We start from the raw sequence: 14200 nt of genomic DNA on the forward strand, positions 1-14200 counted from the left end.
CACCTGATGTGAGGGGGGCTCTGCCGGGGACACCTGATGTGAGGGGGGCTCCACTCAGGACACCTGATGTGAGGGGGGCTCTGTCGGGGACACCTGATGTGAGGAGGGGCTCTGCCGGGGACTCCTGATGTGAGGGGGGCTCCGCCGGGGACTCCTGATGTGAGGGGGGGCTCCGCCGGGGACACCTGATGTGAGGGGGGCTCCGCCGGGGACACCTGATGTGAGGGGGAGCTCCACCGGGGACTCCTGGTGTGAGGGGGGCTCTGCCGGGGACTCCTGGTGTGAGGGGGGCTCCGCCAGGGTCTCCTGGTGTGAGCGGGGGCTCCGCCGGGGACTCCTGGTGTGAGGGGGGCTCCGCCGGGGACTCCTGGTGTGAGGGGGGCTCCGCCGGGGACTCCTGGTGTGAGGGGGGCTCCTGGTGTGAGGGGGGGCTCCGCTGGGGACTCCTGGTGTGAGGGGGGGTTTTGCCGGGGACTCCTAGTGTGAGGGGGGCTCCGCTGGGGACATCTGATGTAAGGGGGGCTCCGCTGGGGGCACCTGATGCAAGGACAGACTCTGCTGGGACATCTGACGCAAGGACGGACGGCTGGTGGCAGGCGACGTGGCTAGTGACACGCTCAGGTATATAGCCAGTCTGATATGGAAAGGGGCGGGGGTTCTAGCCATGCGGACACTACTAGGACACCTCTGAGGTAGGGGGGGGCGCACCTCTGTGGGACTCCTGATCTGAGGGGGGCTCCACTGGGGACACCTGATGCAAGGGGGGCTCCACTGGGGACACCTGATGTGAGGGGGGTCCGCCGAAGACACCTGATGTGAGGGGGGGCTCCACTGGGGACACCTAATGTGAGGGGGGCTCCACTGGGGACACCTGATGTGAGGGGGGTCTGCCGAAGATACCTGATGTGAGGGGGGCTCCACTGGGCACACCTAATGTGAGGGGGGGCTCCACTGGGGACACCTAATGTGAGGGGGGCTCCGCCGGGGACACCTGATGTGAGGGGGAGCTCCGCTGGGGACACCTGATGTGAGGGGGGCTCCACTGGGGACACCTGATGTGAGGGGGGCTCTGTCGGGGACACCTGATGTGAGGGGGAGCTCCGCTGGGGACACCTGATGTGAGGGGGGGGCTCTGCCGGGGACACCTGATGTGAGGGGGGCTCCACTGGGGACACCTGATGTGAGGGGGGCTCTGCCGGGGATACCTGATGTGAGGGGGAGCTCCGCTGGGGACACCTGATGTGAGGGGGGCTCCACCGGGGACACCTGATGTGAGGGGGGGCTCTGCCGGGGACACCTGATGTGAGGGGGGCTCCGCCGGGGACACCTGATGTGAGGGGGAGCTCCACCGGGGACTCCTGGTGTGAGGGGGGGCTCCGCCGGGGACACCTGATGTGAGGGGGGGCTCCGCCGGGGACACCTGATGTGAGGGGGGGCTCCGCCGGGGACTCCTGGTGTGAGGGGGGCTCCGCCGGGGACTCCTGGTGTGAGGGGGGCTCCGCTGGGGTCTCCTGGTGTGAGGGGGCTCCGCCGGGGTCTCCTGGTGTGAGGGGGGCTCCGCCGGGGACTCCTGGTGTGAGGGGGGCTCCGCCGGGGACTCCTGGTGTGAGGGGGGGCTCCGCCAGGGACTCCTGGTGTGAGGGGGGCTCCTGGTGTGAGGGGGGGCTCCGCCGGGGACTCCTGGTGTGAGGGGGGGTTTTGCCGGGGACTGCTGGTGTGAGAGGGGCTCCGCTGGGGACATCTGATGTAAGGGTGGCTCCGCTGGGGGCACCTGATGCAAGGACGGACTCTGCTGGGACATCTGACGCAAGGACGGACGGCTGGTGGCAGGCGACGTGGCTAGTGACACGCTCAGGTATATAGCCAGTCTGATATGGAAAGGGGCGGGGGTTCTAACCATGCGGACACTACTAGGACACCTCTGAGGTGGGGGGGGCGCACCGATGTGGGACTCCTGATCTGAGGGGGGCTCCACTGGGGACACCTGATGCAAGGGGGGCTCCACTGGGGACACCTGATGTGAGGGGGGTCCGCCGAAGACACCTGATGTGAGGGGGGGCTCCACTGGGGACACCTAATGTGAGGGGGGCTCCACTGGGGACACCTAATGTGAGGGGGGCTCCACTGGGGACACCTGATGTGAGGGGGAGCTCCACTGGGGACACCTAATGCGAGGGGGGGCTCCACTGGGGACACCTAATGTGAGGGGGCTCCACTGGGGACACCTAATGTGAGGGGGGCTCCACTGGGGACACCTGATGTGAGGGGGGTCCGCCGAAGACACCTGATGTGAGGGGGGGCTCCACTGGGGACACCTAATGTGAGGGGGGCTTCACTGGGGACACCTAATGTGAGGGGGGCTCCACTGGGGACACCTGATGTGAAGGGGAGCTCCACTGGGGACACCTAATGCGAGGGGGGGCTCCACTGGGGACACCTAATGTGAGGGGGGCTCCACTGGGGACACCTGATGTGAGGGGGGCTCCACTGGGGACACCTGATGTGAGGGGGGCTCCACTGGGGACATCTGATGTGAGGGGGGCTCCGCCGGGGACACCTGATGTGAGGGGGAGCTCCGCTGGGGACACCTGATGTGAGGGGGGACTCCACTGGGGACACCTGATGTGAGGGGGGGCTCTGTCGGGGACATCTGATGTAAGGGGGGCTCCGCTGGGGGCACCTGATGCAAGGACGGACTCTGCTGGGACATCTGACGCAAGGACGGACGGCTGGTGGCAGGCGACGTGGCTAGTGACACGCTCAGGTATATAGCCAGTCTGATATGGAAAGGGGCGGGGGTTCTAGCCATGCGGACACTACTAGGACACCTCTGAGGTAGGGGGGGGCGCACCTCTGTGGGACTCCTGATCTGAGGGGGGCTCCACTGGGGACACCTGATGAAAGGGGGGCTCCACTGGGGACACCTGATGTGAGGGGGGTCCGCCGAAGACACCTGATGTGAGGGGGGCTCCACTGGGGACACCTAATGTGAGGGTGGCTCCACTGGGGACACCTAATGTGAGGGGGGCTCCACTGGGGACACCTGATGTGAGGGGGAGCTCCACTGGGGACACCTAATGCGAGGGGGGGCTCCACTGGGGACACCTAATGTGAGGGGGCTCCACTGGGGACACCTAATGTGAGGGGGGCTCCACTGGGGACACCTGATGTGAGGGGGGTCCGCCGAAGACACCTGATGTGAGGGGGGGCTCCACTGGGGACACCTAATGTGAGGGGGGCTTCACTGGGTACACCTAATGTAAGGGGGGCTCCACTGGGGACACCTGATGTGAAGGGGAGCTCCACTGGGGACACCTAATGCGAGGGGGGGCTCCACTGGGGACACCTAATGTGAGGGGGGCTCCACTGGGGACACCTGATGTGAGGGGGGCTCCACTGGGGACACCTGATGTGAGGGGGGCTCCACTGGGGACATCTGATGTGAGGGGGGCTCCGCCGGGGACACCTGATGTGAGGGGGAGCTCCGCTGGGGACACCTGATGTGAGGGGGGACTCCACTGGGGACACCTGATGTGAGGGGGGGCTCTGTCGGGGACATCTGATGTAAGGGGGGCTCCGCTGGGGGCACCTGATGCAAGGACGGACTCTGCTGGGACATCTGACGCAAGGACAGACGGCTGGTGGCAGGCGACGTGGCTAGTGACACGCTCAGGTATATAGCCAGTCTGATATGGAAAGGGGCGGGGGTTCTAGCCATGCGGACACTACTAGGACACCTCTGAGGTGGGGGGGCGCACCTCTGTGGGACTCCTGATCTGAGGGGGGCTCCACTGGGGACACCTGATGCAAGGGGGGCTCCACTGGGGACACCTGATGTGAGGGGGGTCCGCCAAAGACACCTGATGTAAGGGGGGGCTCCACTGGGGACACCTAATGTGAGGGGGGCTCCACTGGGGACACCTAATGTGAGGGGGGCTCCACTGGGGACACCTGATGTGAGGGGGTCTGCCGAAGACACCTGATGTGAGGGGGGGCTCCACTGGGGACACCTAATGTGAGGGGGGGCTCCACTGGGGACACCTAATGTGAGGGGGGCTCAACTGGGGACACCTAATGTGAGGGGGGCTCCACTGGGGACACTTGATGTGAGGGGGGTCCGCCGAAGACACCTGATGTGAGGGGGGGCTCCACTGGAGACACCTAATGTGAGGGGGGCTTCACTGGGGACACCTAATGTGAGGGGGGCTCCACTGGGGACACCTGAAGTGAAGGGGAGCTCAACTGGGGACACCTAATGCGAGGGGGGGCTCCACTGGGGACACCTAATGTGAGGGGAGCTCCACTGGGGACACCTGATGTGAGGGGGGCTCCACTGGGGACACCTGATGTGAGGGGGGCTCCACTGGGGACATCTGATGTGAGGGGGACTCCGCCGGGGACACCTGATGTGAGGGGGAGCTCCGCTGGGGACACCTGATGTGAGGGGGACTCCACTGGGGACACCTGATGTGAGGGGGGCTCTGTCGGGGACACCTGATGTGAGGGGGAGCTCCGCTGGGGACACCTGATGTGAGGGGGGCTCCACTGGGGACCCCTGATGTGAGGGGGGCTCTGCCGGGGACATCTGATGTAAGGGGGGCTCCGCTGGGGGCACCTGATGCAAGGACGGACTCTGCTGGGACATCTGACGGAAGGACGGACGGCTGGTGGCAGGCGACGTGGCTAGTGACACGCTCAGGTATATAGCCAGTCTGATATGGAAAGGGGTGGGGGTTCTAGCCATGCGGACACTACTAGGACACCTCTGAGGTAGGGGGGGGCGCACCGCTGTGGGACTCCTGATCTGAGGGGGGCTCCACTGGGGACACCTGATGCAAGGGGGGCTCCACTGGGGACACCTGATGTGAGGGGGGTCCGCCGAAGACACCTGATGTGAGGGGGGGCTCCACTGGGGACACCTAATGTGAGGGGGGCTCCACTGGGGACACCTAATGTGAGGGGGGGCTCCACTGGGGACACCTAATGTGAGGGGGGCTCCGCCGGAGACACCTGATGTGAGGGGGAGCTCCGCTGGGGACACCTGATGTGAGGGGGGCTCCACTGGGGACACCTGATGTGAGGGGGGGCTCTGTCGGGGACACCTGATGTGAGGGGGAGCTCCGCTGGGGACACCTGATGTGAGGGGGGCTCCACTGGGGACACCTGATGTGAGGGGGGGCTCTGCCGGGGACACCTGATGTGAGGGGGGCTCCACTGGGGACACCTGATGTGAGGGGGGCTCTGCCAGGGATACCTGATGTGAGGGGGAGCTCCGCTGGGGACACCTGATGTGAGGGGGGCTCCACTGGGGACACCTAATGTGAGGGGGGGCTCCACTGGGGACACCTAATGTGAGGGGGGCTCCGCCGGAGACACCTGATGTGAGGGGGAGCTCCGCTGGGGACACCTGATGTGAGGGGGGCTCCACTGGGGACACCTGATGTGAGGGGGGGCTCTGTCGGGGACACCTGATGTGAGGGGGAGCTCCGCTGGGGACACCTGATGTGAGGGGGGCTCCACTGGGGACACCTGATGTGAGGGGGGGCTCTGCCGGGGACACCTGATGTGAGGGGGGCTCCACTGGGGACACCTGATGTGAGGGGGGCTCTGCCAGGGATACCTGATGTGAGGGGGAGCTCCGCTGGGGACACCTGATGTGAGGGGGGCTCCACTGGGGACACCTGATGTGAGGGGGGGCTCTGCCGGGGACACCTGATGTGAGGGGGGGCTCCGCCGGGGACACCTGATGTGAGGGGGAGCTCCACCGGGGACTCCTGGTGTGAGGGGGGGCTCCGCCGGGGACACCTGATGTGAGGGGGGCTCCGCCGGGGACACCTGATGTGGGGGGGGCTCCGCCGGGGACACCTGATGTGAGAGGGAGCTCCAGCGGGGACTCCTGGTGTGAGGGGGGCTCCGCCGGGGACTCCTGGTGTGAGGGGGGCTCCGCCGGGGTCTCCTGGTGTGAGGGGGCTCTGCCGGGGACTCCTGGTGTGAGGGGGGCTCCGCCGGGGACTCCTGGTGTGAGGGGGGCTCCTGGTGTGAGGGGGGGCTCCGCCGGGGACTACTGGTGTGAGGGGGGGTTTTGCCGGGGACTCCTGGTGTGAGGGGGGCTCCGCTGGGGACATCTGATGTAAGGGGGGCTCCGCTGGGGGCACCTGATGCAAGGACGGACTCTGCTGGGACATCTGACGCAAGGACGGACGGCTGGTGGCAGGCGACGTGGCTAGTGACAAGCTCAGGTATATAGCCAGTCTGATATGGAAAGGGGCGGGGGTTCTAGCCATGCGGACACTACTAGGACACCTCTGAGGTAGGGGGGGCGCACCGATGTGGGACTCCTGATCTGAGGGGGGCTCCACTGGGGTCACCTGATGCAAGGGGGGCTCCACTGGGGACACCTGATGTGAGGGGGGTCCGCCGAAGACACCTGATGTGAGGGGGGGCTCCACTGGGGACACCTAATGTGAGGGGGGCTCCACTGGGGACACCTAATGTGAGGGGGGCTCCACTGGGGACACCTGATGTGAGGGGGTCTGCCGAAGACACCTGATGTGAGGGGGGGCTCCACTGGGGACACCTAATGTGAGGGGGGCTCCACTGGGGACACCTAATGTGAGGGGGGCTCCACTGGGGACACCTGATGTGAAGGGGAGCTCCACTGGGGACACCTAATGCGAGGGGGGGCTCCACTGGGGACACCTAATGTGAGGGGGCTCCACTGCGGACACCTAATGTGAAGGGGGCTCCACTGGGGACACCTGATGTGAGGGGGGTCTGCCGAAGACACCTGATGTGAGGGGGGGCTCCACTTGGGACACCTAATGTGAGGGGGGCTTCACTGGGGACACCTAATGTGAGGGGGGCTCCACTGGGGACACCTGATGTGAAGGGGAGCTCCACTGGGGACACCTAATGCGAGGGGGGGCTCCACTGAGGACACCTAATGTGAGGGGGCTCCACTGCGGACACCTAATGTGAAGGGGGCTCCACTGGGGACACCTGATGTGAGGGGGGTCTGCCGAAGACACCTGATGTGAGGGGGGCTCCACTTGGGACACCTAATGTGAGGGGGGCTCCACTGGGGACACCTGATGTGAAGGGGAGCTCCACTGGGGACACCTAATGCGAGGGGGGCTCCACTGGGGACACCTAATGTGAGGGGGGCTCCACTGGGGACACCTGATGTGAGGGGGGCTCCACTGGGGACACCTGATGTGAGGGGGGCTCCACTGGGGACATCTGATGTGAGGGGGGCTCCGCCGGGGACACCTGATGTGAGGGGGAGCTCCGCTGGGGACACCTGATGTGAGGGGGGACTCCACTGGGGACACCTGATGTGAGGGGGGGCTCTGTCGGGGACACCTGATGTGAGGGGGAGCTCCGCTGGGGACACCTGATGTGAGGGGGGCTCCACTGGGGACACCTGATGTGAGGGGGGCTCTGCCGGGGACATCTGATGTAAGGGGGGCTCCGCTGGGGGCACCTGATGCAAGGACGGACTCTGCTGGGACATCTGACGCAAGGACGGATGGCTGGTGGCAGGCGACGTGGCTAGTGACACGCTCAGGTATATAGCCAGTCTGATATGGAAAGGGGCGGGGGTTCTAGCCATGCGGACACTACTAGGACACCTCTGAGGTAAGGGGGGGCGCACCGATGTGGGACTCCTGATCTGAGGGGGGCTCCACTGGGGACACCTAATGTGAAGGGGGCTCCACTGGGGACACCTGATGTGAGGGGGTCTGCCGAAGACACCTGATGTGAGGGGGGGCTCCACTTGGGACACCTAATGTGAGGGGGGCTTCACTGGGGACACCTAATGTGAGGGGGGCTCCACTGGGGACACCTGATGTGAAGGGGAGCTCCACTGGGGACACCTAATGCGAGGGGGGCTCCACTGGGGACACCTAATGTGAGGGGGGCTCCACTGGGGACACCTGATGTGAGGGGGGCTCCACTGGGGACACCTGATGTGAGGGGGGCTCCACCGGGGACATCTGATGTGAGGGGGGCTCCGCCGGGGACACCTGATGTGAGGGGGAGCTCCGCTGGGGACACCTAATGTGAGGGGGGACTCCACTGGGGACACCTGATGTGAGGGGGGGCTCTGTCGGGGACACCTGATGTGAGGGGGAGCTCCGCTGGGGACACCTGATGTGAGGGGGGCTCCACTGGGGACACCTGATGTGAGGGGGGCTCTGCCGGGGACATCTGATGTAAGGGGGGCTCCGCTGGGGGCACCTGATGCAAGGACGGACTCTGCTGGGACATCTGACGCAAGGACGGATGGCTGGTGGCAGGCGACGTGGCTAGTGACACGCTCAGGTGTATAGCCAGTCTGATATGGAAAGGGGCGGGGGTTCTAGCCATGCGGACACTACTAGGACACCTCTGAGGTGGGGGGGGCGCACCGATGTGGGACTCCTGATCTGAGGGGGGCTCCACTGGGGACACCTGATGCAAGGGGGGCTCCACTGGGGACACCTGATGTGAGGGGGGTCCGCCGAAGACACCTGATGTGAGGGGGGGGCTCCACTGGGGACACCTAATGTGAGGGGGGCTCCACTGGGGACACCTAATGTGAGGGGGGCTCCACTGGGGACACCTGATGTGAGGGGGGTCTGCCGAAGACACCTGATGTGAGGGGGGGCTCCACTGGGGACACCTAATGTGAGGGGGGGCTCCACTGGGGACACCTAATGTGAGGGGGGCTCCACTGGGGACACCTGATGTGAAGGGGAGCTCCACTGGGGACACCTAATGCGAGGGGGAGCTCCACTGGGGACACCTAATGTGAGGGGGCTCCACTGGGGACACCTAATGCGAGGGGGGGCTCCACTGGGGACACCTAATGTGAGGGGGGCTCCACTGGGGACACCTGATGTGAGGGGGGGCTCCACTGGGGACACCTAATGCGAGGGGGGGCTCCACTGGGGACACCTAATGTGAGGGGGCTCCACTGGGGACACCTAATGTGAGGGGGGGCTCCACTGGGGACACCTAATGTGAGGGGGCTCCACTGGGGACACCTAATGCGAGGGGGGGCTCCACTGGGGACACCTGATGTGAGGGGGGTCCGCCGAAGACACCTGATGTGAGGGGGGGCTCCACTGGGGACACCTAATGTGAGGGGGGCTTCACTGGGGACAAGTAATGTGAGGGGGGCTCCACTGGGGACACCTGATGTGAAGGGGAGCTCCACTGGGGACACCTAATGCGAGGGGTGGCTCCACTGGGGACACCTAATGTGAGGGGGGCTCCACTGGGGACACCTGATGTGAGGGGGGCTCCACTGGGGACATCTGATGTGAGGGGGGCTCCGCCGGGGACACCTGATGTGAGGGGGGACTCCACTGGGGAAACCTGATGTGAGGGGGGGCTCTGTCGGGGACACCTGATGTGAGGGGGAGCTCCGCTGGGGACACCTGATGTGAGGGGGAGCTCCGCTGGGGACACCTGATGTGAGGGGGAGCTCCGCTGGGGTCACCTGATGTGAGGGGGGGCTCTGCTGGGGACATCTGATGTAAGGGGGGCTCCGCTGGGGGCACCTGATGCAAGGACGGACTCTGCTGGGACATCTGACGCAAGGACGGACGGCTGGTGGCAGGCGACGTGGCTAGTGACACGCTCAGGTATCCCACTGATTCTGCATTATGGTGAGTTGAATGATTTCATTTTATATTACAATGTAATAATAGAAATAATGCACTTCAATCATCCTGACACCATAACAACCATGGTGCCGGGATGATTGAAGTGCTAACACCAGGTGTTTGGAGTATCTTTATCTGCTGATTGTTAAACTTTCTAGAATACACATATTTCTATTGTGTAGGATCTGGGGCTGCTGTCCCGTCATTTCCCTCTCCCCCTCTCTCATCTCAGACTCTAACCACACCCTCTTGAGCCACGCCCATTTAAGCCACGCCCACTATGTCGCGTAAACCACGCCCATTTTTAGCTGCGACGCGTATATATTTCCTAAGCAACGCCTACAAACGAATGCCCTGCCCCCTAATCATTGTACGGCTCCGTACAAAAGTGTCCCACTTTTTTTTTTTACAATGTTGGCAACTATGGGAATGGTGCCAACCTTCAAGACTTAAAAATCTCCATAGGCGACGCTTTCAATTTTTTTTACAGGTTACATGTTTAGAGTTACAGAGGAGGTCTAGTGCTAGAATTATTGCTCTCGCTCTAACGATCACAGTGTATGTAACCTGTGTGTATCTGGCTCTGATTCTATCCAGTCCTTCACCAGCCAATCACCTCACTGCACGTACCTGATACACACACAGCACAAGGCCGTGTTCACACTATGAGATGTTTCTCTGGGCTGCAGTTCTTCTGATCTCCACAAGGTGGTGATCTCACCTCTACCCAGGAAATCTCTATGGAAGACAGGAAGTCTCTATGGAAGAGAGGAAGTGATGTTGGCACACACCGGAAGTGATGTCAGATGCAGACGACGATCCATGAGGTACAAAGTACAAAGGAGACCTTACTGGAAGTGGTAGCTGAGGAGGTAATAAGATCTTATTTTCTATTTACACCCAGTAACCCCCCCGTCATGTCCGTCCTCTTCCTCCATAGTCACTGTGATGTCTTTTATCTCCAGCAGATGATGATACACACATATATAGTGTGGAAATGTAGAATAACCCCTTCAGGGGGATCAGTTGATGAATAATATATTTTGCTTCCAAATCTGGCCATACATGGTTCAGTTTTATCGTTCATCCAGCGGGATGAGAGGAAAAAACTGAAGTGATTCCCCCATCCACACATTGGAGGGGGATGGGGGAATCCTCCCCACTGCACTATTGTATTCTGACAATGGGGGGCGCTCCTCCGCTCTCAGAATACACAGATCAGTGATGAAGCTATTGGCTGCAGCCGCTGATGGAGTGACTTTTATCCGGCAGTGACCACACATGGATGGAAATGTGACCGATCCCTGCTGAACCAGCTGAATTTCCATGTCTCTATGGTCACCATAAGTGACTTCCTCCCCTCCCCCTCATCTCCTTCATTATGTAAGTCATGCTGAGATAATCTCCCATTGGCTGAGCAATATTCTCATTTGTCTCTGAGCTCCTTCTTGCTATTCCTCGTCCTGCCTGTTGTTTCCTTGGATTGATTTTCTGTGTAGTGACCCCGGCTTCATCTCTTGGATGCCTCGTCTGTTGCTTGTCCTGACCTTTATCCTGATTCCTGGATCTCCTCCTCATCTCTCCTCCATATCCTCTTACACAGTTTTTCTCCACACCTGCAGTGATCCTGGGGGGTGGAAACTTGTCACCAGCACTCAGCAAAATCCATCCCCACCATTAGGAGCTCTGGAGAAAATTGTCTGCTATTTACACTCCGTTCCTCCGCACGTCACCTGATCACATGAGAGCTTACTTTCACAGATTCCTGACAGATTTCTGTATGGTAAAGGTCGAAGTTCACTCTTCAGTTTAGGAGAGGTAGGACACACCCAGGAACAATGATTTGATTTGCATGGGAACCTCATATAGAGGACCCCCCAAATGTCCCCATCCAAATGTCCATCCATCCAGAGTCTATATGTCCTATGACATCACACTGACCTCACAAGCTCCTCCTCCCAATGTCCCTCCATCCAGAGTCTATATGTCCTATGACATCACACTGACCTCACAAGCTCCTCCTCCCAATGTCCCTCCATCCAGAGTCTATATGTCCTATGACATCACACTGACCTCACAGCTCCTCCTCCCAATGTCCCTCCATCCAGAGTCTATATGTCCTATGACATCACACTGACCTCACAGCTCCTCCTCCCAATGTCCCTCCAACTGGCTTTTTTTCTGATGCTCTTAGGATGTGGGCGGACCCTTGGCATCCTCACTAGCAAAGTGGGACTGTTGGTCCTGCATTGTATGTAATGTCAGAATGCTTGCTACAAGCTTTTAACCTGCATAGTGTGAGGGTCCTGTGTGGGTAAATTATACCTCAGTCTGAAGTGGGACTTTAATAAAATGGAGACCTGAATGGAGAGGTGAGGAGGATTCTGGGAATATTATTTAATTTTACTATTTGTGTTCAGAGTTTTCCTCCTGTAAAGTCTGGAGATCATATATGACATCACATTGCCTCCGCCTCCCTCCCTGATAGAATAGAGAAATACAAAGAAGATTCTAGAAGTCACCAGAGAGATCATGGAGGAGAGGTGAGCGGTGCTGGGAATTCTGGGACATTATCCAGTAACAGACAAGGGATGTGTCTGGATGGTGACTGTATCATTGTGTGTGTCAGGTTCCTATAAGGTGTCAGGATGTCACTGTCTATTTCTCCATGGAGGAGTGGGAGTATTTAGAAGGGCACAAGGATCTCTACAAGGACGTCATGATGGACAATCAGCCGCCCCTCACATCACCGGGTAAGAGGAGACTTTATTGTAAAGGAGAGAGCAGTACGGAGGGTCCACCTAGATCCCCCATCATCTGATAAACACATAGAAACAATGTATTCAGTCAGTGTGTGTGTTTCCTACAGATGGATCCAGTAATGGGAACCCACCAGAGAGATGTCCCCGTCCTCTGTATTCCCGGGATTCCACACAGGAAGGTCACACCATCCCTCACCATCATCAGGTAGATGATTGACCATTATTGGTAGTTATAAGTTATATGCAGATTTGTTTGTTACAATGAATATCTTATATCTTTCAGAGTGGAAATCTTGGTGATTATAATATTGTTGTTAAAGAAGAGTATAAAGAGGAGGATGAGGAGTATGGAGTGATGGAGCCACCAAATACCAGGAACCCACCAGAGAGATGTCCCCATCCTCTGTATTCCAGGGATTCCACACAGGAAGATCACACCATCCCTCATTGTTACAAGGTTGGTGGGACGGAGGTTATAAAACACACTTATAGAGACAAAGTGTGAATTTTTTATTAAAAAAATGAAAGATCCGACATAAAAAATGCTTTATTTTCGTTTTCGTTGCGACAACAGTTCGATATAGATAGGAGATTCGACATGACGCTGACAATATCGATCTGTGTCCATCGAACCTGTGGTCGAATGTGCCTAACCTTAGCTCTATTAGTCCCAGATTATTCTACATAGAGAGAAAAGCTTTGACATAGAGAGAAAAGATTCGACATTATAGAGACAATAGCAAAAAAGGTCGAATGTGCCTAACCTAACTCTATTAGTCCAAGATTATTCGACATAGAGAGAAAAGATTCAACATGAAGATTCGACAAAGCAGTCCCTGCGAGCGGACATTTATGGTCAAATAGGCTATAGAAGAATTCTAATGTTGGTTGAATAGTAATAATAATTAATAATAGTAATAATAATTTATAAATATAATTATTACTAGTGTCATACAACATTAGAATTCTAATTATAGCTTGTAGGCGGAACATTCGACCGGAAATGTACGATTGCGGTGTCGTACAGTTTAATGGATTTTTTAACTAAATAAAAACGAATTTCGGGACTAAATAAATTTATTTTTCGGACGAAATTCTGAAACGAAATATTTCAGTGTGCACATGTCTAATATTCACTCTCATTTTCTTGGTTTAGGGTGAAGATCTGATAGATATAAAGGTTGAGGTTAAATCAGAAGAAGAAGAGAGGTATGTGAGGGATGATCAGCAGTCTATGGAGGAGGATGGAATAACGGGGACATTTATAGAGGAGGACACTCCTACAGAGATCAGCACAGGTGGGTCATTAAAGTGGTTGTAACCCTAAAAAAAAAATAATGATCCTGTTCCTTTAAAGCACAATAAAAAACATTGTGCACCTGGAGTGTCATTTGTCCCTCTCTATGGTGTAAAATACCTGGTTGATCCTGCCTTTTCCTGTATCCCCCTAGGTGTGCTGACTACAATAATCATTGCTACTGATCAATGATACTGTGGTCAATTTATGTGCCTCTGTCATCCCACAGTCTCTCCCTCCCCCCACTTCCTCCCCGTTTGCCAGCTCAGGAGTCTGTGTATGTGTTAGCCAGCCCCTCCTCCCCTCCTTCCCCTATTCCGTTGTGGATGTAAAGTCACTGATCATAACTAGTATCCCCTCTGTTATAGCAAGATAGGCAGTACAGTGTCTGTGTTCTTTTAAAATTTTGCAGCTAAATACATTAATTCACAGTGCCCCTGTGGGGTCACATGACCTCCCGCCGGCAGGTCAGGAAAGGGGAGGTGACG

The 14200-nt window shown here is 58.6% G+C and overlaps 2 protein-coding genes across 3 annotated transcripts in view; one reads left to right on the forward strand and one right to left on the reverse strand.

Annotated features, from left to right (window-relative positions):
* The window catches only part of LOC141121985 (uncharacterized), a 641331-nt gene that overhangs the window by 125659 nt on the left and 501472 nt on the right, over positions 1-14200 (forward strand). The window contains 1 exon segment of the mRNA XM_073611770.1: positions 12523-12620. Coding sequence (XP_073467871.1) covers positions 12523-12620 — 98 coding nt within the window.
* LOC141121973 (uncharacterized) overlaps positions 1-14200 on the reverse strand; it is an 83431-nt gene that overhangs the window by 34028 nt on the left and 35203 nt on the right. The gene's annotated exons all lie outside the window — the stretch shown is intronic.

This window comes from Aquarana catesbeiana, unplaced genomic scaffold (genome assembly GCF_042186555.1).
Source record: "Aquarana catesbeiana isolate 2022-GZ unplaced genomic scaffold, ASM4218655v1 unanchor236, whole genome shotgun sequence".
NCBI classification, from domain to species: domain Eukaryota; kingdom Metazoa; phylum Chordata; class Amphibia; order Anura; family Ranidae; genus Aquarana; species Aquarana catesbeiana.